The 27,535-nt window shown below is 57.4% G+C and overlaps 1 protein-coding gene across 2 annotated transcripts in view; it reads right to left on the minus strand.

The window, feature by feature from the left end:
* Window positions 1–23,879: 23,879 nt before the first annotated feature.
* The window catches only part of ZFAT (zinc finger and AT-hook domain containing), a 57,082-nt gene continuing 53,426 nt past the window's right edge, over window positions 23,880–27,535 (minus strand). The window contains exons 15-17 of one of the 2 annotated variants that reach the window (XM_070392384.1): window positions 26,739–26,869; window positions 26,283–26,405; window positions 23,880–24,779 (exon numbers count right to left, since the gene is read on the minus strand). In XM_070392384.1, coding sequence (XP_070248485.1) covers window positions 24,540–24,779; window positions 26,283–26,405; window positions 26,739–26,869 — 494 coding nt within the window. In that variant the 3' untranslated portion in view covers window positions 23,880–24,539. The remainder of the gene's footprint in view (window positions 24,780–26,282; window positions 26,406–26,738; window positions 26,870–27,535) is intronic. The other variant, XM_070392383.1, reaches the window with a different exon arrangement.

The raw sequence follows: 27,535 nt of genomic DNA on the forward strand, positions 1-27,535 counted from the left end.
TCCAGGCGAGATGAAAGGCAGCCTCCCAGGTAGCTTAATTTATAAGGAGCATGAAAGAAGGAAGTAGAAACAGGGTGGAGATAGGCACTGGAGCCATGAACGTCGTTATACATGCATCGCTAATGACGTACACATCTGCCAAAATCGTAGATCTGAGCTTCCTGGAAACTGTCTCAAAACGTGCTGCTCTGTAGCCATGAGGACATCTGTGATTAAGTAGCTGGTGCCTGGACCACCATATACCGGAAGCTCCATGGAAGATGGACTGTCTTTCACTCGCACTGCACCGCATGACCCAGTCAAGGTCCTGGACCACAGCAGGTCACCGGTAAGTACAACATGAGGTAAAAGCCGATCAAGCCTGAGGTCCAGTCATTCTTGGCACTGAAGGAGGCATGTCCCCCAGATCCTCAGAACGATGAGCCAGCGTGGGGGTGACCTGCTGCCCCATCACGGGCTCCCAGTGGCCCAGGGAGCGACCCGGGCTGGTCCTCACTCCCCATCCCCACGCACTGATGGCATCAAACCAAAGCACAGCCCAGCACAAGCAGATTCTGCAGGGAATCCGGTACCCTGTGCCCCCTTATGCCCATTCCTGCTGGTCTGCCAGGGTCAGGGGGACTGTCGGCTACCCGGGGGGCAGAGGGCCGCCTGGCTCCTTAGCAAGCCTGTCCACAGCTCCGCCTCTCATGGCACATCGGGTGCCGTCCACTGGGCAGCCTCACTGCCCCTCCCTCTGGCGGGTGCAGGTCTGTGTAAGAAACCACGTTCTGAGACCGGACTCTGTGCTTCATGTAGAAACTGGAAGGGACCGTCTCCAAGAGGAAGACGCCATTGGTTGGGTGTGAGGCACAGACGTGCTCTCTCTGCTATAGAATTCGAGGAGCCTTTGCCTCTGTCCACGGGTCCCCAGGGCCGGCTGCTTCCCGTTGGCCTCAGCCCCCGACTCCGGAGGCGCAGGGACAGCTCGGGAGCACAGCCCCTGGATGCATCAGAGCGAGTGAGCGAGCAGTGGCAGCAGGTACTGCGGGCGGCGAGGGGAGGCGCCCGTCCCAGGGCAGAGCGTGCAGGGCACCAGCGAGAGGGGTGACGGGGGCAACACTGGCCCGTGCGGACGTGCCAGGCCCCGCACCGAGGACCTCGCGGCACAGCTGCTCACCTCTCAGCCCTGTCGGCAGGCACCACCCCCTTCCCACTTCACAGAAGGGGGCGCGGGTTAGACAGAGGGTGACCTCCCCACACCTCTCCGCTGGTAGGAGACCAGAGGCTGAGCCCGTGTCTGACGCCACAGCTTATGCTTGTACCCACGCGAACGTACTGTCTGCCAAACAGGTGAGGGCAATCGCCACTTTCAAGATCTGGTTGCATTCTGCCCACGCCCCTGAGGACAGACCCCAAAATGTCACCTGCTGACCCCACTGCTCATCTCGGGGTCGGCCCACCCTGAGCAGCGGGGCCCACGGAACATCCGCAAACACGGCCGAGAGGCAGGTCTGGCCTGCAGTGCCCAGCGCAGTGGGCTGGACGCAGCCCACTGTATGGGTCCCCCCGCCCCTGCATGTGCTAAGTCCCCTTCTGCTGCGAGCAGAGGCCCGCTCTCCAGGAAAGCTGGGTGGATATGGTCAGGCGCAGAGCACAGCCAGGCCACGTCTGAGGGCACAGCCAGGACCGGGGTGGGGAGGGAGAGTGGGGGGCGGCTGTGACAGTGTCCAGAGCAGCGGTCCGGTCCGTATGGAAGAACCCTGCCCGGCGGCTGGGGCTCCTGAGACCAGGGGACGCCTCCTGCCACACGAAGGGGGACCAGTTCTCCACGGAAAGAAGGCACAGCCAGTGCAGGTTCCAGCACGTGTCTAGGCACCCCTGCCTCTCTGCCCTCAGGCAAGCCGGCCTGGGGAGATACAGCCCCACCCGCTTCATCCTTCATCCTCCTCGTCGGCTTCATTCTAGGCCCGTGGTCGGCAAACTCATTAGTCAACAGAGCCAAACATCAACAGTACGACGATTGAAATTCTTTTTGAGAGCCAAATTTTTTAAACTTAAACTATACAGGTAGGTACATTGTTATTAACTTAATTAGGGTACTCCTAGGCTTAGGAAGAGCCACACTCAAGGGGCCAAAGAGCCGCATGTGGCTCACGAGCCCCAGTTTGCCGACCACTGTTCTAGGCCACCTTGTTCTCAAGCTGGCACTTCAATCTCCTACGTGTAGGTTCAGCTGTTCAATCTGTTTGAACCAAGCCTGGTTTGGTTCAGTTAATGCATCCTTCCTTCCCTCCTTCCCTCTTCTCCTCCTCCTCCCCACCCTTCTCTACTTTCTCTACCCCTCCCGCTTCCTCCTCCCTCGTCACCTAGAGCTTACCCACTGGACCAGGCCTGGGGTGATGGGGACCCTGGCCCCCTGGACCAGGCCCGGGGTGATGGGGACCTGGCCCCCTGGACCAGGCCCGGGGTGATGGGGACCTGGCCCCCTGGACCAGGCCCGGGGTGATGGGGACTCTGCTTTCCTGCACAGGAGCTCGGCACAGGCACGGGAGCGGGCGGGTGAATGATGGAACGCAGTCCAGCCAGCCCGCACCACTGCCCTCCAGCCTCACTCCTCCAGCGTCTCTCTGGTCACCTGCCGCCCTACGCTCTTCCAGACCCTGACACCTACTGCGTCTGACCTTGAGGCCACACCGCTGAGCCCTCCCGAGAGCAGGCAGGGGAGGCAGCAGGCGGCCCCGTGCTTCGAGCTGAGATGAGTGGCCAGTCCGGGGTTAACTGTACCCGCTTTCCCCCATCGTGTCTGAGGCTGTTTACAGAGAGAAGACAGGCCCCCTTTTCCTAAGCTGCTGGATCCACCTGGAATATTGTTTTAAAATGTCAGAGTCTATTTTTAAGGTTTCCCTTGATTCATTTGTATGTTCTTGCAGTTTTGAATCTTTGTTCAAACAGCTCTGCAGGAATATGAAACCATTCCCCACATTACATGTCTTCTCACGGCTTTTCCATGCACAGCCTCCTGGGTCCTTCCCCTGCAGCCTGGATCATGCCTGGGATGGGCTGGCGTTCCGGAGCGAGGAGCACCTAACACAATCTTGCTCTGTAGAGGGTGCTCTGTTGTCCTGAGATTTGGCAAAAGCCTTAAACCAGTGATGGCGAACCTTTTGAGCTCGGCGTGCCAGCAGCATTTTGAAAAACCCTAACTTAACTCTGGTGCCGTGTCACATACAGAAATTTTTTGATATTTGCAACCATAGTAAAACAAAGATTTATATTTTTGATATTTATTTTATATATTTAAATGCCATTTAACAAAGAAAAATCAACCAAAAAAAATGAGTTCGCGTGTCACCTCTGACACGCGTGTCATAGGTTCGCCATCACTGTCTTAAGTATAAGCTCCCACTGTCGCCAGACCTGCAAACGTAACTGTTTTAAGGGGACACTGTACAGTGTGTTTTCTTTACCTGAGGATGGGAACCCCTGGGGGGAGGGCATTGTTCCTGAGGAGTGGGGGGTGGGGGCAGAAGGATGGTGACAATTAAGAGGGGGGGTGCTATGGAGATCACCTGCTTGTCACTGCAGGGTCTGTTGCAGGAATTCAGTAACAGTGCCTGATAGTTCGCATGGCCTTGTGGATATGAACTCGGCTGCTGTTGGTATCATTTCTTGGGCTCTAGCCTTGCACTAAACCAGTGATGGCGAACCTTTTGAGCTCGGCGTGCCAGCATTTTGAAAAACCCTAACTTAACTCTGGTGCCGTGTCACATATAGACATTTTTTGATATTTGCAACCGTAGTGAAACAAAGATTTATATTTTTGATATTTATTTTATATATTTAAATGCCATTTAACAAAGAAAAATCAACCAAAAAAAAATGAGTTCGAGTGTCACCTCTGACACGCGTGTCATAGGTTCGCCATCACTGCACTAAACACTCGCATAGAAGGAGCCTGAGTGAGGGTGAGCCCACGGTAGCCTCTGCCCAAGGCTGCCCGCCCAGTGACAGAGGCACAGACTGAAACTCCCGAGAGCAGGGACGTGCCCAGGTGAGCCTCGGGCCGGCCCCAGGTGGGGACTCCCTGGCTGGGAACTGGGGTCAGGGAGACGTGGGCCCCCAGCAGGAACCCCCTCAGAGACTTGGAGGACAGCACCACGGGTGTAGTCAGGAGCCCAGAAGGGGAAGAAAAGGAAAGCAGGACAAGATAAACAATGTTTTTCGAAAAAAATAATGGGCCCTTGGATAAAAACCAGAGTCCTCAGAGCCCTTAGTGAGATGGAGAATTCACAAACTATGTGAGCAGGGCCGTCAGAGCAGGGCTTGCCAAGGTACTGACGGGGGCCTGTGTGCCAGGAGCCCACCCTGAGCTCTGCTCTCCAGGATTCGCTCCGGGAAGCGTCCCCGCAGACGGGACACAGCGCAGTGTTCCCGGGAGGCGCCGGGGGAGGGCGTGACCCAGGCTCCCCGAGGTGATGACCTTCCGGGGTGGGTGAGGGTCAGGAGGTCACTCGGGAGGTCAGGGAGGGCACAGAGAGGGAAGTGGGGGACTGAAGACAGCACCCTCCAGGCCCTGCTCTGAGCCAGGCCCGAGGGAGCCCCACTTCCTATCCTCGGCTCCACCAGCCCCGGAAATGGGAGTCCAGGGCTCAGAAACTTATCGCCACCAGAGGCCTCGGGACCCGGAGAAGCGCCGAACCCCGGGGAGAGGACGGCTCTGTGTTCTCTTTCATTTTCCGAAGCGACGGGACTGTAGGAAAGGCCGCCGATGCCAAGGGAACAGCGCGAAGCCACCATCACAGCTCTGATCGCACAGCCGGGCCCCAACAACTCCCCCGAGTGAGAAACGGAGAGACCAGGGGACGGTCACCCACACAAACTGCCAACACAAAACAAAGGCTCCAGCAGCGACCAGGACAGGCCACGTGACGGGCTGCACGGGAAAACGCTGCCATGACTCTCCCGCTCACAGGAGGGTTCCTACAAGGCCTGGTCGCCATGGCAACCTGCCAGGCGTGAGGCAGCGTCTCCATCTTACAGACGGGGAAACTGAGGCCCCGGGAGGTACCATGAGTTTCCCAGGCCGGACAGGAGGGAACGCAGCTCGTTCCCGAGTAACCACAGCCCGGGAAGGCACAGCCAGGCCGGGCCCTGGCAACGCTGTGGGGAGGGCCGCCTCCACTTCCTTACAGTGTCCCTCTCCTACCCAGCCCTCCCCTCCTCCCTCAGCCCGGGGGCACTCTCCTCTAACCCACCCCTCCCCGACGGACCATGCCCATCCCTCGGAAATCCTCACATCCACTGTCACGTGAGCTGCACGGCTTCAGCAAAGGGGAAAAGTCAAAGCATTCGTTCATTTATTCATGTATTCGTCCCTGTGATTCCCAGAGCATCTGGCGGGAGCCTTCCCATCATTGCTATGTGTCCGCCTCGAAGGGCAAGGACAACATTATGGGGGAGTGGTTAGCGCCCTGATTGCAGTGAGTTTTCTCTCAAGGTACAGTGGACAGTGGGCATGTCTTCACCACCCAGAATTCACCTGTCCTGTTTGTGCTAACAGCACCCAATTTCCCTCTGGCGGGTCACCAGGCCCTTAACACACCTGCTTGCAGAAGGAGCCCTGCCCGCCCGGCCACGCCCACCCGTTGTGGGACACAGCACGTGTCTGGGAAAGAAACCCTTCCAGGGGTCTGAAGTTCCAGGAAGGTGGAGCTGGAGCTGTGGCAGCTGTCCGGTAACCAGGAGGAAGAACCTGCCCGAGAACAGAGGAGGAGCCGGGACGATGGAGGCAGCTGTGGACATGGCCCAGGCCTCTGAACCAGCCGGCACCTGAATTGAGTCCCCTGGCTTTCCGTTATGTGAGCAGCAGGAAATCCCTCTGTTCTGAATCCACTGGGGCTCACATTTGTTTTGCTTGTAACAGAGGAGTCCAGATCTGATGTGTCAATTATCTAAAATAAACCCCAAAAAATCCCTCAAAATGTAGAGTAAGTTCCTGATGCACTCTCCCCAGGGCTGCGGAGTCTCCACTCCTCAGGACCTGCCGGGACCTGGTCACCTGAGCCAAGGAAGAGCTGGTTCCGCGCCCACCCGCAGCCCCAGGCCTTGTCCCTCCAAGTTCCTGCCCTGGGGGGACTGGGGGGAGATGGGCCGCGTCTCAGAAGCCCCAGGAATAGGCCGTCTCCGTCCCTTCAGACGGGGACACTGACTCTACCACGTGACTGAGCAGGGGGTCCCCCCTCAGTGTTCCCCAGCGGCCGTGCCCTCAACCCCAAGGCCCCCCGAGTTGTGCGGGGAAAGCCTGGTGGAGGTGCCCGGCTGAGTCAGCGCCCAGGCCCTGGCAGCCTTGCCCACCACTGGGAGCCGGCGGGGGAAGCGGATGAGGCGCCCTCCTTCCGAGCCATTAGGCGTGGCGGGGAGCCGTGTAACTGCACACGCCGAGCTGCTCGGCAGAGGCCCATCCATCAGCCCTGTCACCGGCAGCAGCTGAGGAAGCCCCGACAGCCCATTTACCACCCGGACCCGCTGTGAACGCGCCCGGAAAACGCCTCCACAGATGGAGAGGATGTGAGATGCATCGGACGTGTGGCCGGGGGAGCCCTGTTAACCCCGGAGGAGAAGCCGTGGGAACGGCAGGGAAAGGAGGGGACAAGCGATGGAAGGCAGGTGGGGCTGAAAATGAAGAGCAGCCGCCTGGCAAATGGAACGGGAACAAAGTCCCGTTTCTGCTGTCCTGCACAGTCAGCAAACCAGAGGCGCTCTTGCAAATGCCTGTTCCTGCTGCAGCCGAAGTCATCACCACTCCGCTAAAAGGCGTAAAAAATGAAGATTTCGGTTTAGACAGAAAGTAAGTTTAACCAAGGGGACAGCAAAGCACGTTTCCTGACTCTGGTTTGCCAGCTTCCCTCAAACTTGCCCCGGAAGATGTGCTCATGGCGTGAAACCGCGGCCGGCTCGGTGGTGCAGCCTCCCCTTTAGAAGCACCGGGCCGGACGGGAGACACCGTCCTGTCCTCGCCATCCTGAGCCCAGGCCGGGGCCCCATCTGGTTAGTCAGCAGCTGCTGGTACATGTGGCCACGCTCCACCCCAACAGCTGCCTTCAGCGGCCTCCGCACTCCGATCTCTCTCCTAGTCACGGGCCTGGCCTGCCTGGGCTCCTCAGCAGGTTCTTCCCCATCTCCCCGACCTTGAAATGCTGGGGAACCCGGGTCCCAGGCCTCACACCTCTTCTCTGCTCTCCCCCTCTCTCCCTGGCTAATTCCCTCCAGGCCCAGAGTTTTAAACACCATCATAGGGGGACAATTCCCAAATTGTTTGCCTGTCTCCAACTCATCTCCCCAAATCCTTCATAGCACATCCAACTAATGTCTAATATATATAAACTTAACATGTTCAAAACAACTGTCCCCCTCCCAGTCTCCCCTCCAAGCATGTGGCACCCCCATCGGTGAAGACAAACATCTCAGGGTCATCCCTAACCCCTCCCCACACCTCATGCACCATCCATCAGCAAACCGTTCAGGCTCCATCTACAAAATGTAACCCTAACCAGACCCCCTGCCCCTCAGTGCTGTTGCCCCGCACCAGGGCCACCACCTTTCCCGGTTCCCATGGAGCCTCTAACTGTCCTCCTTGTCCTGCCGTTCCTCCTGCCCCAGCAGCTAAAGGGACTTGCAACATTAATTGCCCCAATAAACCGTGTCTTCTGCAGGTGACTCTCACCCAGGCCCGCCTTACAGTGCTAAGTGCATGGCTGAACGGTGAGTGCTCTCGAGTTTATAATCCAGGCCCGTGTGAGAGGAAGACCACACGGATGTTCCCAGGACGGCCTAGTGTGCAGGGTGCTTTAGGGAGAAGCACTGGGATGTTCAGGAAGAGAGGACTTTCTCCCTCCCCTGCCCCCACCAACACGGCGAATGAAAAGCCTAGAGCCTTTACATTACAACTCATCGTTTAAACGAGAAAGCGTCATGGATGACTTCTAGAATAATTCTTCCAAAGCCCTCTCAGAGACCCGTCCTTGCTGAGTTAGCCACGTGATCCGCAGCGCCACGTCCACCCCTCCATGCCCCCCCGACAGGAGACGGGGGGGCGGGTGGGCGCGCTGGCTGGTCACCAGAGATGAAAAGTCAATTTCACATCACAGCAAGAAAATGACTTCCCCGCAGTTACACAAGTCGACAAACAACAATATTCATATTCCTGGCACTGGCCTTGTCCAAGGAAATAACTTGAATTTAAGGAGAGAAACAGCCCGAAGAGATTGGGGTGAAGTCACCAGCCTAGAAATTGACAAGACCGGTGACAAAATGCCGAAGCCAAGCCCCCCAGTTCGTGAGGCTAACGGCAATGGTGGCGTAGACTGCCCACTGCCGGCCTCTGGACGCTGTCACTCCTCCAAAACGAATACACAGCCTGTCAGTTAAAAACCTGTGAGCCAGGCTTCATCACAAGAGCCGTCAGATGAAAATGGGGACCTTCTGTATGAGCCCCGCATTGAACACTGTCAGGTCAGTGCTGTCCTGAGCTGGCCAGTAGCCACGAGCTCATGGCCCTGCAGTTTGCCACGCCTGTGCCTGATACGCTCCAGGGCAGAAACCCAGCTCCAGGTAGAAGTCCCGCTATGGAGAGAGAGCCGCAGTGCAGGGCGGTTTCACTCCGCCCCCCTCAGCCCTTGGGGCTCACTCGGGGCTGACCACACAGGGGCCATGGTGGGAGGCACATCTCCTGCCCTGACCCCTGGGGAAACTCCGCCGCCAACAACAGTGATGGCTTCAGGTTGATCCCATGATTCAAACCTGTTGGTTCCCAAACTGGCCCCATACCCAGAGGGTGGGAAAGACGGAAGGGAGAGCGGCCCGTCCAGGTGGGCCGGTGGCGGGTTCACAAGCAGGAAGCTTACCTTTGAGGCCTGTCTCGGGCCCGAGGAGGAGGAGATGGCCCCGATCCCAGCCAGAATCTTCAACGTCCATGCAGAGGCCTTAGCGGGGTTTGGTCACGGCCACCTTCCTCTCAAGGCTGCGTCCCTGAACACGCCTCCCGCTGTGGGAACGACCAGCAGAGCGTAAGTTCCGGGGACGGGCAGGGCAGGGAGCCTCTGCCGGCCCGAGGACAGCCTTCGAGTCACCTCTTGGTGACCTCCTTCAAGGTCACCCAACATTTGTTCAGCGAAGCCCATCCTGGGACTTTTGCCAGAAACACTGAGTGAGGTCCGTGCCTCGCCTCTGGGGTTGCTAAGCTGATGGGATGTCACCTGGAGTGTCTGGGAGCCCGTGCAGGGACGGAGACGCTGTGTGAGAACAAAGGTATCAGGGAGGCAGCGCAGGCACTGAGCGGAGCCACAACCCCCTGGTCCTGTCCCAGCTGAAGCTGCAGCCACCCCGCGTCGTTGCCACAGCCAGGGACTTCTCTTTCTCCTCAGGCAGGTGTGATGAGCCTCCGATGTATCTACCGAGCGCCCCGCCCCCAAACGGCACCTCTCCCCACTGCAACCACTGACTCAGTCATCAGGCTCATCGGAGACCAGCCCGGAACAAGCCTGTTCTGATTCAGGACCAGCAGAGGAATTCGAGGGAAAAACAAAACAAAAAACCTTCAAAAGCTTTGATGACTTCACCTTGCACGTGGCTGATCCCACTGTGGGCCCCTCCACGTGACCTTAATAAGTACAACAAGACGCTCTATGGGGCGTGGCTACAGTGTTTGGACAGGTTCAAGCCTTGGACTGATGAGAAGGCACAATCCCTCGTGGCCACGTGCAAGTCCAAGCTTGGAGGGCAGGGCCCTCCCAGCACAATCATAGCCAACAGCTGTAGTTGTAAGCTTGACCCTATGGTCTGAACACGTGGCCCCACGTGGCCCCTCGTGCCCGAGTGATGGAGTTCAGGTGCATGTAGTTGAGTAGGGTTGAAACCAACGAGAATGCTGTAAACAACTTGATCACACCCCTACTTTGCCTCGTGGCATCTGTTATAAAATAAAGACACGGCTTGTGGGCCTGGGCGCTGTCCATCAGAAGGGCAGCGTCCCACCGAGACCCAGTTTTCATTCTCTTGTTTGTCTTTTCTAAGCCTTTCACCGCCCCCACTCAGGGTCACTGAAACAGGCTGAGCTGGCATGAGTATGCCATGGCCATGCCGGCTCCCCACAATGCTCTATTGAGGTAAACTACCAGGATCAAAACTCAATACACGAGAGCAACACGTTTGCAAGAAAAAAGACACCCTGGAGAAGTTCCAAGCGATCTTTTTATTATATGGCGGTAAAGTGGATGTGCAATAAATGCTTTTTTCATTCATTTATCCTCCCATCTGCATTCAACTTTGTTAAGCTTCAGGTTTCTTATCTGTAAAATGGGACCAATAAAAGCCGCTGTGCATTGCTTCACAGGCTTGTGTTAAATGAGATAATTCACATGAGATTTTCTGTGTAAAACCTCAGGCACCAGGCAAACACTTTCACCTTCTCTGAAAGCAATCACCCAAAGTTACAGCATGTTAACTTTTTTATTGGTTGGAAATGAAAGGAAGTTCAAAACAGTGACTTAAGTATACTGCCAAGAACTCAAGAGCTAGTTGAAAAAAACCTGTTTGCCATGAAAAAAAAAAAAGAATGAACCGAGGGCAATCTCTTTTTATTGTCTGCCTTGCACACACTAGTCCAAGGTTGGGATAGCTCGTTTTCCGAGGAAGCAGATGGATGTTGGCGGATATGTGACCCTGCCCATGACAATTCACAGCTTTATGGTGCTTTAAATCATCCCAGAGATAAAAAGCAAACACCAAGTTTCGAGCTTGTTAAAACCAGCCTAATTAAAGCAGCAAATGTGCTAGCTAGCAACTGTGTCTCCTCAATGAGATAACTCAGGCACTGCTGGCTGCGAGGTATGCTGGGACCTGGTTGACAGGAATCGGTGAGAAGAAGGATAAAGACAGTGCCCAGCAGTCTCACATGTAGTGTCTGCAGGCAGAGTGGACTCAGGTCCCAAGCTCAAGAGAGTCCAAGCCTGTGGGGGCAGCAGGTGTGAGACAAGAGGCAGTTCCTTTGGGTAGAAGGCCCTGGCTAGTGGTTGGTAGCATTGGCTGCCTTGTGGGTCTAGAGCTGTCCGCGGTGCTGAAACACAGCTTGACTCAAACCATCTCAGTGGCCAAGAAACTAACAGGCTCTCGGAGAGGACAAAAGCATAAGCAGAGAATGTTGACACAATAATAAGAGCAGACACCATTGCTGATCCCCTCCTCTGTGCCAGACAGCGCGCTGGGCACTGTGCCTTTGTCTGACACTACCACCCAGGACAGTCTTTGCCCCGATCCTTCCTGACCGGCCCCTGCTGGGTGGGGTGATAACACAGACCTGGTCCCCGGAGGTCTGGCAAGCACTCCGGAATGCACCGTGCAAACACGTGCACTTGGCGTTGAGGCCACTCTGGAGGAGACTGAATTTATCTGGTTAAAACAGTGGGTGTGACACAACAGAAGCCAGGAGCCTGGGGCTGGAGGGAGCTGGGCTGGAGTCCAGAGTGAGGAATGGTGACAAGTTACTTGCCTCTCCAGGCCTTCATTTCCTTATTTGTCAACAGGGATAGTTTATAAAATACCCACTTCCCAGGGCTGTTGAAAAGGTGTGACAATTAAAGTGGATAATACATGTAAAGTAGTCGCCCAACTGGCATTCCGCCAGTTAATCGCTGATGTGCGAAAGCGCCGGCCCAGGGGAAATTTACCCAGACACCACCTGGCTCTGGGAGGCACGTGGTACCACGGGGGCGTGGGGGAGGCACCCGACACCCTGCCGAGGGCAGAAGTAATTTTGGGCGATTGCTTTCAGAGAAGGTCAAAGTGTTTGCCTGGTGCCTGAGGTTTGACAAAGAAAGTCTCATGTGAATTATCTCATTTAACACAAGCCTGTGGAGCGATGCACAGCGGCTTCATTGGCCCCACTCTGCAGATAAGAAACCTGAAGCTTTGATGATGACACAGGCTCTGCAGTGCAAACCGGTGGCTCACAGCTGCTCGGACCAAAGGAAAGGAACCCTGAGAACTGTCTGTGAGGGCCTGGGAGCCCCCGGAAACTCAGGAATGACCTCGTGCTGCTCTGGTCGGGCGGAGGGAGTAACAGCAGCTGGAGGGGAGGGGCTGACCTCGACGTGAACTCTGCAAAGTGAGGCTGGAGCAGCCAGTGTTCCATCAGCAAACGGTCACACCAAGGCGGGGTCACCCACATGGTCATCCAGAGTCCACGCCATCAGAGATGCCCCGACTGCAGCTTGTTAGGGGACCCCGGGGACACTACGAAGTCCCCTAGGAAGTGGCATCGTGATGTCTCCGCACTGAATCCTTACTTAATGCTCCACGGGCCATTTATTGATTTTTGTTTTAACGACCACAAAGCACACAAATGCGCCTGGGACACTCCGGGCAATCAGTCAAGGTTCCCTGAGCCGAATTACAACAGGATGTATAATTTTACGGCCTCGGGGTGTCATTCGAAGGGCTCTGGAAAATGCTTTTCCGTGATAAGCCGAAATGATTAGATATCTGCAGAAACAGCTGCTGCAAAGAGGCAGGCGCTTCGGGGATGCACGCTTCAAAACTACTTCCCAAGTGGATCCCCTCGTTCTCACTTATCGAAGGAGAGAAAGAAGGAATTATTGCACACGCTGTGCAGAGGACTCCGAGGCACAGACAAGATAAATGCCCAAAGTCACCTCGCTGGTGAGTGACAGCACCCACTGGGGCACGTCACGCCCTCTCTGATAATGACACCGAGGAAATGCATTGGACTCATTACTTGGGCCAGGTACTCCTCACCCTGGGTATGTGTCTTAGTTCAGCTGCTATAACAAAATGTCACAGACTGGGCGGCTCCTAAACAACAGAAATGTATTCTTCCCAGTCCGGCAGCTGCAAGTCCAAGGTCAAGGCCGGCAGGTTGGTATCTGGTGAGAGGGATGAACTGCAAGGAGGAGCTCGTTCAAACGCTGGGACCTCCTGGTTCGCAGCAAAGAGGCTCTGGCGTCCAGCAGCCAGAGGGCGGGACAGCTGACGACTTAATTATCAGAACTTGAGCTCAGAAGAGAGGAAACTCCCACCCAGGCAGGTCTGCTAGATGAGGCCCGGGCCTGGTTGGGAGGCATGTGGGCTGACGTGTCCTCAGACCTTGACCCTCGACACTCCCGGAGCCTCTGGGTCACAGACGGCTGTCTTCCAGCTGTGACCTCACATGGTGGAAGGGGCACAGGAACTCTCTGAGGTCCCTCTCCCCCCACCACACTTCATCTTCTGGGGAGAGAAAAGGCCTCCCCTGCGTATGCAGCCTGGGCGACAGGGAGAGAGAACGGGAAAGAACTGCAATGGCTAAACTAGTTCATATTCCAAAGAGCTGAACCCAGAACAGGGGGATCTAGAGACAAATGGGGACAAGAAGTACATTCATGGGGTGGATAAGACTCCCCTAGGCTGTGGGGGACGCACGGGGTGGGGGTGCTAGCTAAAGAGAGTGCGGTTTCTTTCTGAGATGTTGAAAATGTTCTAAATCAACACATTCTAGCCCTAGCCGGTTTGCTCAGTGGATAGAGCATCAGCCTGCAGACTGAAAGGTCCCAGGTTTGATTCCGATCAAGGGCACAGGCCTGGGTTGCAGGCTCCATCCCCAGTTGGGGGCGTGCAGGAGGCAGCCGATCAATGATTCTCTCTCATCACTGATGTTACTCTCTCTCCCTCTCCCTTCCTCTCTGAAATCAATAAAGATGTATTTTTACAAATAGACACATTCCCAGGACAACACGTAGGAGCAGTCGATTCCACGTGGCGCTCCAGGAAGCTTGCACGGCAGGTGGCGCCTGACTGGGCTTTGGAGGAGGAGGTGACTCCTGTCCAGTGCACAGGAGGGACTTAGCTGCAGGGTCCCGCCGGCCCTGAGAGGTGTGAGCACCGAGAGGGAGCCGGGCCGGGGCCACCGGGGCTCCCAGGAGCCCTCCCACCAGCCGGGCCCCATGCAAAGGCGAAGGCCATCCATTGGTGACAACCCTGAGGCCCGGCTTGGATTTACGGTGACGCGCATTGATTTTGGCTCCTGGAGGGTGTCAGCTCACCATAAATTAGGAGATTTATGTCCGGGTGCCTCAGAGAGAAGTGGTTTTGCACATAAATACCTTCCCTTTTTAAAAAAAACTACACGTGTTAATGTGCTGAGGGATTTCAGGGGGACAGGCTTTAGGGAACTCCTATGAGACCCTGGGATCAGCTCTGGGCAGGTACATGGCCAGGACGCCTGCAAGGTGCCCACAGCGTCATCCACCTCTCATCTAACCTCACCCCAGGAAAGGGGGCCGCCGGCCTCGCACCTCGCTTGGCTCTAGAGCAGCGGTTCTCAACCTTCTGGCCCTTCAAATACAGTTCCTCATGTTGTGACCCAACCATAAAATTATTTTCGTTGCTACTTCATAACTGTCATGTTGCTACTGTTATGAATCGTCATGTAAATATCTGACATGCAGGACGACCCCTGTGAAAGGGTCGTTCGACCGCCAAAGGGGTCGCGACCCACAGGTTGAGAACCGCTGCTCTAGCGGCTCACTCACTCACAGGTCACCTGAAGGACCAGTGCGGCGGGCAGGGCCAGGGACTGTGGGTGACGCAGAGGGGACCGATGCCACGCCCCACCCCACAGAGCGCAGTGCCATGGAGGACACTCGCAGTGCCAACAGCGCAGGACAGGAGGTGGGATCCCTGCTGTGAGGAGAGTGAACTGGCTGCTGTGATGGCAGCACCAGCCTCGGGCGGCGGGGGGGGGGGGGCTGCTCAGACGGTGGTCAGGGCTGCCTCTCAGGGTGGCATCTGAGCAGACACCCCGAGGGTGAGGATGAAGTCGTCTTGCAAAGAGGAGGAGAGAGGCACTGCAGGCAGAGGGAATTCCAGAGGCATGGGAGGGTTTAGAATATTCCAGACACAGGAAGGAGACAGCTGTAAATGCTTGAGAACTTTCTGGAACGTGTGCCCTTTTTATTCACTTGCTCATTCTGTGGCTGTGCCTGAAAAGGCTCTCCTGTCTGCCCCTTTCTATTTCCTGACGACGCACCCGGAGAGACACACGCTGTCAATCAGTTCCTGGCACAGAGCGGTCAGTCCTGGTGCAGGTCCCAGGCTTGGAAAGCTCCAGCCACGAGCAGCCGGGGACCCGGGGACAGGCACACAGTGAGGGGCAGGCCCTTTCCCTCCGGTAGAGGAGTGACTGCGGAAGGGAGGAAAATGGGGAACGAGGTGAGGGGCGGGGAGACGGCCAACCAGGGACAGCAGAGCTCCCAGGAGGGCTGAGAACCAGGACTGCTCCGGGTCATCTTCACAAACATGCAGGCAGAGCGACGGCCACCGCAGGGGCACCCTCTCCCTGGTCAATGGCACTGTCGTCCACTACAGGGGGCAGGCACTGAGGATGCCAACACTGCTCAGCCATGCACGCTTGTGTATGTGTGTACGTGTGTGTGCGCATGTGCCTGTCTGTGTGTGTGTGTGCGCATGTGCCTATGTGTGTGTGAGTGTGCCTGTGTGTGGGTGTACGTGTGCATGTGCCTGTGTGTGTGTGCCTGTGTGAGTGCGCATGTGCCTGTGTGTGTGTGCGTGTTTCTATGTGTGGGTGTATATGAGTGTGTGTGTGTGTGCCTGTGTGTGTGAGTGTGCCTGTGTGGGTGTATGTGAGTGTGCATGTGCCTGTGTGTGGAGTGTGCGTGTTTCTGTGTGGGTGTATATGAGTGTGTGTGCCTGTGTGTGTGAGTGTGCCTGTGTGGGTGTATGTGAGTGTGCATGTGCCTGTGTGTGGAGTGTGCGTGCACCATTAATAATTCATGCTGCAGCCAAATGGCAGAGCCGGAGCCAGCTCGGCAGCCCCAGCCCCGGCACCTGCTCCCTGTCACGGGCCTCTGGAGGACCGCCCGTCCCTCGCCCGCCTGGGACCAGAAGCGCCTGACAAGCCTGACAAATGCTGACATCCTCCCTCAGGCCTCTCCTCCCACCCGCCCGGAATCAGACAGCTACAGTGTGGTGACTTACCCTCCCTCACTGCCTCCAGCCTCACCCCTGCCCCTGCCCCTGTCCTCCAGAACATGAGCTCAGTCCCCGCAGCCCCTGCCCCTGCAGCAGCCGATCAGGCGTCCGGCCCCGTGACTGGCCTTTGGAGATGTCCCAGGCTTGTAAGGGACCCCGGGCAGGACTCGGGGGCGACTTTCCTGCGTTCCCCTTCCCCCAGTTCCTGGTGGGGTGTGTTGGGCACACTCCCAGTCAGCCCTTCCCCCCACTCCTATCCCAGGCAGAAAACATTAATTGCTTTTGCAGCTCCAGAAAGATCATCCACTTAATTAAGACGGCCCTCCCTGTGAGCACAGGCAGCTGCTGGCAGGGAGGCGGCTGGAGGGGAGGGAAGGGGCGGGAGGGGAGCCTGGGGGAGTGGCCACTGCGCAGCAAGGCCCCATGGGTCAGCTAAATGTTCCCGGGGGTCAGGCCTCTGGTGCCCAAGGTCCCGTCACGGGGAGCAGGGAGCCCAGCGGCATCTTAATTAATCCACAGAGCGCCAGCCCCCGAATCACCTCTGCTTCTGATCACTCAATCCTTCTAGTCTCCCAGTGATTTAATTAAAGGCTCTCTCCCTCCACAGCAAGGTCTCATTTTCCTTAGAGCAGCACAGGCACTAGGAGCCACAGAGCTGGTCTGACTGGGTGTTTCCCTATCAGGACAGAAAGGGGTCAACAGGTGACACAGATTCTCCCCACCCAGACCCCGACACCGAGCAGGAGATCCAGGCACAGGGGGAACCAGTGGCAGGGTCCCCTCCATCGGGGCTGTCACCTTCAACCAGAGACTCCAGTCAATCCTTCTCTAACACAGGAGTGTAAAAGCACTTGGTTTCTGGAAGTCAAACTAAAACACAAATACCTGAGCAGATGCACGCTCCTGGCCCTGCGTGCGGACCGGCCCCGACCACAGGCTCGGAACGCGGTGCGGGAGCCCCCGGGGCCGCCACCTGGCTCTCCCTGATGAGGAGACAGCGACAGCGCCCACAAGCCGTGTCTTTATTTTGTAGCAGATGCCACGAGGCAAAGCAGGGGCGTGATCACGTTGTTTACAGCATTCTCATGAGTTTCAACCTCACTCAACTACATGCACCTGAACTCTACCTCAAGGCACGTGGGGCCACGTGTTCGGACCATAGGTTCAAGCTCACAACCACAGCCGTTGGCTATGATTGTGCTGGGAGGGCCCTGCCCTCCAGCTGGGACTTGCACATGGCAGTGAGAGGACCCTGGCCTTTCATTAGTCCGAGGCTTGAACCTGGCCAAGACACCATAACCGTGCCCCACAACTACCCTGCAGCCAAGAGGCCCGAGGACACACTGTGTGCCGAGGACACCCCCACTTACAGAGGAGCTAAGTGAAGCTCAGAGGGTGAGCAACTGTCGAGACCACAGACCCATGAGCTGTGCACAGGGCCTCTCTCCACCCCACCCTCCGATGCCAGGGAATGCCAGCTCCTCCACACCACACCGATGCCTTCCTTCCCCAGGTGTGGGCCCTGGAGGTCCCCCAGGCCCGGCCTTCTCACCATCGCACAAGGAAACTGAGGTCACCCAGTCATGACAGATGGGGGAGGGCCCAAGGCTCCTGGCCCCCAGCAATGCTCCCTGCATCCTAGCAGGGGGGCACCTGCCCATCAGGTGAGGCACTGGGCAGGTAACAGACGTCTTCATCCACTCCAGGGGTGGGGAACGGCCAGCCCACGGGCCGTATAAAGCCCGCGAAATCATTTGGTCTGGCCCTGCCGAGGCATGAGGGGTGAGCTAATTAAATGTTGGACCAAATACAGCAGGCGAATTTTAAGTTGATAATTCTGTACGGCCTGTGGATGATGTTATAAACAAATGGCCGTTGGCAGAAAAAGAGCTCCCCACCCCTGACCTACACAATAGCCATGGATTTGGGTCTCATCACCCCACTTAGAGGAAACTGAGGCACAGAAACAGAAAGGGGTGCATCCCAGGGCACGCGGCCAATGGAGCCGAGGCAGGGACACGGGTTCTCCCAAGTTCGAAGCCTGCTTTTTGCCACCGTCCCCAGCTGCCTGGTGCTGCGCCTGTCAGAAAAGCAGCGAAGGGCCACCCCTCTGCTCCATCCGCACCACTGCCAGGCTGCACCAAGCCCAGGTCAGCAGCTTGGGTCACCAGGAGGCTCCTAGCTCCCCCTGCTGGTGTATGGCCTCCACAGCGCCAGTTCTCACCGGGTCATTCCCACCTTGGCCTTGCATGAGGTTCCACAGGCATCAGCATAACTGAGAGGCAGCGAGCACACGGTGGGGAGGGCTCTGGGGCTGGGCGGGCACGAGTTCTAGCCCCTGCCCGCCACCTGCGGGCTCTGACCTCCAGCAAGTGAATGTGCCCCTCTCAGAGGCGCCAGACCTCTGGAAACGGCGATCTCACACCCAGGAAAGGGGGGACACAGGCAGGAGGGGTGCAGGGTCCTAGCAGAGGGCCCGTGCCAGTCAACTGTGACCATATAAGAACAGCCCAGTAGTGCGTTCTACTGTAGAGATGCTGAAAGCACTGTTACCGAAGGAGGAAGGAGACTAGTTTGGAGGGGTGACCCGTCCTGAGAAGGAAATGCCCTGAGGACCACAGCCACCTCTCAGTCCCTCCCGATCGCTGCCCTGGGGAGTCACCCCAGCTCCCCCCAGCCTCTGGGGCGCCTCTGCCCTTCACGTGTTCAACGCAGGGAATAAAAATAATAAAATATCAGAATAAAAATGACGACTGTGAGGATAGTAACCCTAGTTGAACTCTGCCAGGAAATGGACATACATCAACCTGGCCCCAGTGAGGACGGTGCTACTAGGAGCTCCATGTTAGCGATGAAGAAACTGAGGCTCAGAGAGACTACGGGATGCACCAGCCAGCAAGTGGTGGGCCCAGGACTCCAACCCAGACTGGGCAGACTCACTGCGTCTCCCCCAGCACGCCGTGGCCCACAGGGACGGACCAGCCGAGCACCCCTCCTCCAGGGCCTCGGGATTTTCCAAGGCTCATTCCGTCCGGGTGACCTGAAGTGCCCATCACAGGGAGCCTCCCCTCAATAGCTTCCCCTGGTCATCACCAGCCCCGCGGGGTGGGCTGCTGCCGGGACGGGACATCGCTCCCTCACTCCCCATCCGTCTGGTTCTGGGAACGTCAGAACAACGCAGAGAATGAAAGGAGCAACGCTGAGCGCTGGGGGAGACGGCGGGCGCCCGAGGCACCTGGGCCTGACTCGGCCTCCCTCTGTCTACACGGAGCTGCCTTTTCCTTTTGTCTGTTTTCTGATAGTTAATATAACAAACCATCGGCGGCTCCTCGGCCCACAGAGAGTGTAACAACTGTTATCTCCCACAAACCACCGAAGCCTTAAACTGCAGCCGGGAAGGTGACGGTGAGCGGTTAAGAATTTTTAAAATCATAACCAAATGTGTCCCCACCTTGAAAGTAACACACTTTATTTTTTCTTCCCCAAATTCTTCCTGCTACAACCTGAAACCATTAAGCCTGGGAGGGGACCGATGGACCTGGATTTCATCCAAAGTCAGGAAATACCCAAATGGCCCTTGGCAGAAATTTTAAAAGGGGTGGGGTGGGGAGATGGACTTGGAATCAAACAGTCTTTTTTTTCTCCAGCTTTGAAAGGTGGAACCAAGGAACAAGGGGAAAAAACCATCAGTGCCAACAGCTAATAAATTTTGAATACTTATTACAAGAAACATTAATTTACTAAATTGGCCCTGTAGTTAGATTATAAAAATGAGTCCAACTCAGGAGCACGGGAGGCAGCAGGGATGCGCTCTGCATGCCACGTGGAGGGCCACCACCTCCTCCCTGGGCACGGTCTCCAGGCCCAGAGCCCGCCCGCCCTCCACCCCCACCATGGGCAGAGCACAGCACCGGCCTCATCTGGGAGCCTCAGTGCCCCTGGGGCTGTTTCGTGACCCCCATCAGCATCCTTACCCCGTCTGGTGCCGCCCTAACTGGATGCAGAGACCCCTGTCAATACCTGGCAGGGATGTTCCCCCAGCGCCCGCTGTGCAGTGGTGAGGTGACTCAGCTTCCAAATCACACAAGTGCCACGAGGTGGAGTCAGGTGGAAGCCTGGGAGGGGGATCCACAGACAGCAGTGTCAGGCGCCTGGCCTGAGGACAGAGCCTGGGTCCCTCAAGGACCAGGCCAGTGAGCGCTGCCCTGGGCTTCCTCCCCAGCCCCACCGGGCTGGTGCCCGCCTCCCACCTGGACCTGGATGGTCTGTGGGCTGGCCCTGGGCCCTCTGGCCCGGGGCTCCTGCTCACACTGCTCTTGCCTCAGGGCCACACGATTCCTAGGCTTTGCCTTGCTGGTGTCAGGGCTGGAAGGTAACCGGGGAGGCGGCATGGCACAGGGAGCCTCGCATTGGATCGTGTCCCAGACACAGCACTCTCTGGCCTCCAGCGTCACCCGCTGCAGGTTACTTAGGGAGCCTCCATTTTCTCGGGTGTGAAAGGGGGAGAAGGGTTGGCGGTCAGCACTTCGACTCTGAGTGCAGATCTTGCCGGGGCTCAAATTCCAGCTCTGCTACTTCCTGGGTGACCTTAACCAAGTTTCTTAACCTCTCTGTGCTGACAGTCCCCATCGATAAAACTCTGACGCCAGCACCTAAATTGCAGGGTTGCTGTGAGGATGAAATGAGAGCACCCAGCCTGCATCGAGTCAGTGCTGTCCTGGTGCCCACGGTTCAGTCGTAGACACCGGTGGATGGGAAGATTGAAGACCCTGGTACGGGCCCTGGCACTCAGCAGGCACACAGGACACGTTATGAAACAGGAAGGGGCGCCCATCCGGCCTTTCAGCACCGCCCTTCACTCTCCTGGCCCAAAATCCTGAGCAAACAGGTGGATGAAAAAGTACCGAGTCAAAGGCCCAGGGGGAGCTAATAATTGCCTTAATTGTACCATGTGAATCAGAAAAGCCAGCCCCTTCCCAGGAAAGGACCTTGGAGAACCAGACCCCCGACCTGCCCTACCCAACACAGGAGTCCTATATCACAGACCAGTGAACTTGCTAGGTTCCCAGTGGCCCAGGGTGGGCTGGGGGCGGAACACAAGAATAAACAGCCTGCTGGTCAGCACTGCTGTGAGCAAACCCCCGGACAGCCCTGCCGGGTAAGGGCTGGGACGAAGCCACAGGCGATTTAATGGCTCTCAGGGAGGCAGCAGCGCCTCAGAACATGTGAACGGCATTAAGTGGCAAATCCTTTCCTTCCCTCCCTCCCTCCCTCCCTCCCATGCCCAGCACGTCTGGGGCCTCACCCAGGAGCCCAGCCTCCCTCGGCTGGGCCTCCTCCCGGGACCAGACGCCCAGGTCCCTGGGTTTCTGGCTGCAACCCAGGGTCAGGGGTAGGGACTCGGGTTCCAGGCCGGACAGCCCGCCCTCAACTGGCTTTGCCTCTTCCTAGCTGCGGCTCTACGCGCCCTAACCGCCCGCCTCGCCTGTGTCCCGCTCGGTTTGCGAGGATGAACTGGCACTTACCGCGGGCTCCGGCGGAGTCAGTGATGGGAGGGATGCGGAGTTTGGCCCTGGGCTGGGCGGGCCCACATTCTTCCGGCCTTCACTGCTAGGTCACCTAAAAGGCCAGCCGCCCACCTGATGCCACCAGGAGCCCCTCTGTGGGGTGAGGGGTGGAAGGAGAAACTTGACTCAGGTAAACACTTTGCAAACAGGAAACGCGGCCTCGGAGGGAAACTTAGGGTGCCCTCCTCTGAGAACCAGAATTGCCTGCTTGGTTTTGGTCCAACTAGCACTGTCCTGATTGGTCAGAATCATGGATCCTGACTGGTCACGATGGAGCCGCTCTGATTGGTCGGTAAATGAGAGGTAGCTGTGCCCCTCTGATTGGCGGGGGCAGGGGGGCAAGTCTCAGCCTATTGGTCAAATATGATTCCAGGGCCCCCTTGATAAGGTTCAGGCCCAGTGGGCAGGGATGCGGTGCAGACAACGGGCCTCTGTAAATGAGGGCTGTTCACCTCTGATTGTGAACTTGGGCTCTGTTACCCTAAAGCAGTGGTTCTCAACCTTCTGGCCCTTTAAATACAGTTCCTCATGTTGTGACCCAACCATAAAATTATTTTCGTTGCTACTTCCTAACTGTCATGTTGCTACTGTGATGAATCGTCATGTAAATATCTGATATGCAGGATGGTCTTAGGCGACCCCTGTGAAAAGGTCATTCGACCGCCAAAGGGGTCGCGACCCACAGGTTGAGAACCGCTGTTCTAAAGAGACCTCTGGGCAGGTGTATTCCTTCTTGTGGTCAACACTTGCCATTTCCTGGGCAGGTCACCTTAGTCCAAGCCTCTCTGATGCTGGCCCTTCTCTGCCTGGACCCGAGGGTGTGGTACCCACCCGAGACACGCTGCCGACACCTTCACAGCCTTCCCATCACCTGTTCCCTCCTCCGCCCACTCGCTGTGGTGGACTTTTTGAGGCCCAGACCTGTGTCCTTGGTAAGTTGTGTTCCTAGTTCGCAGCCCAGTGCCTGCTTGGCTGCTGGAGGTAGTCAGTCAGTCTTTGCTGCATCGCTGAGTGAATGAACACACAGTAGGCGCTGTGACAGGACCAGGAGAGGGAGGACAGCTGAGCACAATGCAGTTGCACCGATAGGCAGCACTGGGTGCGAACCTCGCTCTGCTCACAGGCGAGCAAGTAACACATCCCTGTCTGGGCTGCCATTTGTCATGGGACTCTCCTAGAACTCACCATGGACAACGAGAGGGGAAATATTGTGTTCCTACTATGTGCACAGCCCACCTGATGCGTGGACAAGATCACTGTTCTGGAATATTCCTCTGTCCTTCACACCCTGGGTCTACCAAATGGCCAGCTCCCCATGGCTTACTGAGTCAATCCATACCCATCATCTCTCATCTTGTTCTAGGTTCTGGCGTCTGGTTGATCTTTGTGCCTTTCCCCTTAGGGCTGTCCACCAGCCAACAGAAGGCTTATGGCTCACTGAGCCCATACTATGCTGCCCCCAGGGGTCAGCTCCACTCTTACTTACTTAGGAATTCCCTTCCCCTCCCCTAACCCCAATCCTCGCAAGTGCAAAGCCTATCTCGTCTACTAACCCCGATCACAGGCCACCTCCTCCAGGAAGCTCTCCACTCATCCCACTCGGGAAGTGTCCCTCCTTCCCCTGAAGGCCTGATGCACTTCCCTTCCTGGCTTAGGGCAAGCCGTCACTTTCCTCCCTGTATTAGAGCAGCCTCAGGCTCTGCTGGGGGTGGGCGAGAGGACGGCACCAGTGAAGGCCAAGTGCGTGGGGCTGTGGACTCCGCCCTCTTCAATCACACCAACCACCACTGCGTCTGTCTGCCCACCTGCTGATGCACCTGCACAAGGTTGCCTTCAAGAAAGGGTCCTTAGAGGGAGCAAATCTTGACCTTGGTGAGTGGGACGGTGGGTGATGTCAGGCGACCCAGGGCTGGGCAGGGTGCAATAGGCCTCGCCTAGATGTCAGCAGTGCTGTGCACAGAGCAGGGGCTCCAGAAGGTGTAGGCCTTACCCTCGAGCAGCTGGACTGGCACCTGAATCACACGACAGTGTCGGGAAGGCCTGATCGTGGGCACAAAGTGTACAAAGCCAACGGACAGGTGCTGCCACGTCTGGGCTGGCGGCAAATCAAACGCTGGCACAGATGACAGGTAAGGTCACCAACCCCAACACTGGGCCCCGAAGCAAATCTAAAGGCTTCAGAGGAGAAAGCGCATCAGGGCTGCATTCTAGGGGCCCTGGGCTGCAGATAGAGGGGGTCGAGGGGGGAATCTTGATTCAGGAGGGGGACGCAAACCATCCAACACATACTCAGGCAGAGACTGATTTTATTCCATCCACCTGCCTCCTTAGGAGGTGAAGAGTAAAAAGTGCATTTTTTTTAAAAAAGCGAAAGAATGCTGAGGCTGTAAGCTGAGGCCCCACCTGGGACGGCGGAGGAAGAGTCATGGATTGTGGTTACTCCCATGAGAAGTGCCTTGATCCTGGGGTGGGGGGCGGACTTTGATCCTGGGGGCTCTGTGATAAGCCTGCCCCTCCTCTTCCCCGCAGGCCCCTGGCTCTGTGGTGCCGCCTCTCACCAGGCTGCACGCAGTCCCAAATGCAGATTCAGCACCTCAGTGGGGTCAGGAGTAAGGGCTGGGATTCGGGAAGATGCTGATGGGGCCTGGGGCGGGTCTCTGGAAGGAAGAGGGCGATGCGGTGTGAGCTCTGTCTGAAGAATTGATGCAGAAGTCTTTTCAGAAGCAGATCATTCAGGGTAAGGGGGGGGGGTTTGTGCTGGGGGGAGGCCCTATTGCTGCGGATGCCAATCACCTTGCCCACCCAAAGCAGGACAAGGAGCCCCCATGGCGGCCGGCGGATGGGAGGAGCACAGAGAAGAGCAGCAAGGACAGCACCGGTCAGCAGCCGCCTTCCTCGTCCCCTGGCGCCCTGCAGGGCCTGGCAGCCCGGCCCTGGCGCTGGGCGTCCTCAGAGCTCCTGGGCCAGCTGCGCCCCCGCCGGCTCCTCCTCGGGCTGCATGGCCTCCTGCACGTAGACGATGAACTCGGAGGGCTCCCCGCCCTGCGTGTACACGGTCACCGTCTCGATGCCCTCCACGTCGTCTGAGGACACGACCAGGTGGTGCTGCTCGGCCAGCTCCACGGACGCCTGCTGCAGCGTCTCCTGGATCATGACCGTGTGGTTGGAGCTGGGCTCCTCGTCGGTGACCTGCGGGAGGCAAGAGAGGTCACGTCACGCAGGGCCTGCCTCTGGGTCCGGCCATGACAACAGTCACCCACGGCTTACGGAGCATCTGGGACACCCCAGAGCGCGTGCCCACCGCACGCAGGCCTCTCCACGGGCTGCACTCGCTCCCGGGTACAGGTGCGGCGTGAATAAGGGTCCACTGGCTGCCAGAGGCCACGGTGCCCAGTGGGACACCATCTGCTGGGGAAGACACAGCCGCAGATGGAGCCCTGGGTGCAGGGCTGGGCCGCTCCCACCAGGGGGCGCAGTGCAGGCTGGGCAGGGTGGGCCAAGGCAGAGAGGGCAGGTGCGAAGGTGGCAGTGACTCCAGGGGAGAGGGGAGAGGGAAGAGGGGAGAGGTGGGCTTGCTCCCACGAGCTCCTGTTCATGGCGCCTCCTTCCCAGCCAGCAGGGGGGGCCTCCCCTCCCTGCCCACCCGGGTGACACGCCATGACTCCACGCTGGAGACCCCAGCTGGCTAGGACTATACCATGACTACACCGTGCCCTGTGGGCAGGAGGGGCTGGCAGCTGGCAGGGGCCACGGTCCCTCAGAGAGGAGTTGGAAAGGCACCGGGGGCGGGCTCCACAGAGGGGAGGACTGGGAGGGACGCCAAGTCGCTGACAGAATTCACCAGGAGCCAGAGAGCTGCTCCGAGTGGAGTTATTAGTGCATCTCGTCTGATGTGTTTTTCTGGAGTGAATTGAGACCTTTTTCTTATTCCTTCTTTTACTGCTTGTTTCAATTTCATTTAAATGGGAAAATGTACTGTGAACTAAGACTTTAGAAGTAAATATTGATTCATTTCACTCTGGGGGGGGGGGGAGCACCTGACAGGGTGGGGGGTGGGGGAGGGAACACACGGCGAATGCTTTTCTCCTCTGAACAGCCCGTCATTTCCACATGGGGGGGGGGGGGGGCGAGGGTACTCGGGGGCACCGGTGATTTAGGATGGCCCTGACCCCACAGGTGCCAAACACGCCTCCTGCTGTTCAGTGAACAGATGAGACAGGTGGGCCGGGAGCGGGCATGGACCCACAGCCCGAGGCCGCCGGCCGCCACTCAATGGCCAACCCCCTGGACTCTAAGTCAGATGCCCTGTCCATCCAGGCTCTGGGAGGCTCACTGTGTTCTTGGTTTTTAAGTATTTGTGTAACCGAGACTCGGCCTTCTGCACAGCGAAGCAGGAGACAGTAGAGAGAGGAGTGCGGACAGACAAAAGGACGGTCTGCTGATCGGACGCTCTGCACTGTGACAGAGGCAGGCAGCCCCTGAGGCTGGAACAGGAGGAAGTGAGCCCATCGGTGTGACCTTCACTCAGAAACGGAGCACTTCTTCCTACCGGCACAGGCACACGGTGTGGGTCTGGTTGGGGGTGCTGGGATTTAGGAGGCCAGCCCATGCGGCCCCTCCTGGCTCTCTGGCTGCCCCACGCGTGGGCTCACTGTGCCTCAGGCCCTGAGGGGACTTCTCATGACCATGTACCCAAGTGTGTCCGCATCCTGCTCCCTGCCGCGCTGGGATCTTCAGAGGAAATGCATGACAAGTTCCGAGAATTTTCAGATCTATTACACCTTCCCCCGAAACACACCTCCATCCACGGAGCGACTGGAAACACAATTCCATGATAGTCACAGGTAGAAATGGACACGCATGAGACTAGACCAGCCGTGGGCAAACTACGGCCCGCAGGCCGGACCCGGCCCGTTTGAAATGAATAAAACTAAAAAAAAAAAAGACCGTACCCTTTTATGTAATGATGTTTGCTTTGAATTTGTATCAGTTCACACAAACACTCATCCATGCTTTTGTTACGGCCCTCCGGTCCCGTTTAAGATCCCATTGTGGCCCTCGAGTCAAAAAGTTTGCCCACCCCTGGGCTAGACCCACGCATGTGGTTCTATTAGGGAAGTGAGTTGGAGGCGAGGCGAGGGCCCTTACCTGTTTCACCACGGTCACCGTCCCCGGAGCCATGGCCACCACGGAGGCCACGGCCGTGGCGTCGTGGGCCTCGCTGCCCAGCTCAATGATCTGCTGGAGGATGTTTACCGCTGTGGGGTCCAGCCGGTCACCTTACGGGGAAGAAACAGACGGGACCCCTTAGGCCGCTGGTCCCGAAGGTCCCCGAATGCAAACAGCCAGAGCTCCAGCCCAGAGGCTCTGAACCCAAGTGTGGTGACACGAGACCACCTCTCAAGACGGAGGCCTGGGCAGCGCCAGCCCCGGCGTCAAGGCAGAGGTGGGGGCCCCGGGCACACGGGCAGGCGGTCAGCAACAGGCTCCGGGCAAAACACCCGGGAATGACTCAGTGTCCAAGCTTGGCTTCTACTGGAATCATCTCAAAACACTGGAATCCAGCCCGGCCGGGGGCTCAGTGGTTGAGCGTTAACCTATGAACCAGGAGGTCATGGTTCGATTCCCTGTCAGGCACATGCCTGGGTGCAGGCTTGGTTCCCAGCAGGGGGCGTGCAGGAGGCAGCCGGTCAATGATTCTCTCTCATCCTTGATGTTTCTATCTCCCTCTCCTTCTCCCTCTGAAATCAAAAAGTATATTTTAAAAATTAAAAGATTAGAATCCATGTTATAGGTGGATCCTGAGATACCCGCCTGCCCTCGCCATCGGCCTGACCCCCGTGGCTCTCCAGGACACGGAGCCCTGAGCCCGGCCATCGTTCACGAGGAGGGAGATCAGGGCCTGCTCTATGCTGGCAGCACATCTCGATGCCTCCGCCCACATC

The sequence above is a fragment of the Myotis yumanensis genome, unplaced genomic scaffold, assembly GCF_028538775.1.
Source record: "Myotis yumanensis isolate MYYU_CA2020_CCGP unplaced genomic scaffold, mMyoYum1.0.hap1 SCAF_15, whole genome shotgun sequence".
Lineage (NCBI taxonomy): Eukaryota > Metazoa > Chordata > Mammalia > Chiroptera > Vespertilionidae > Myotis > Myotis yumanensis.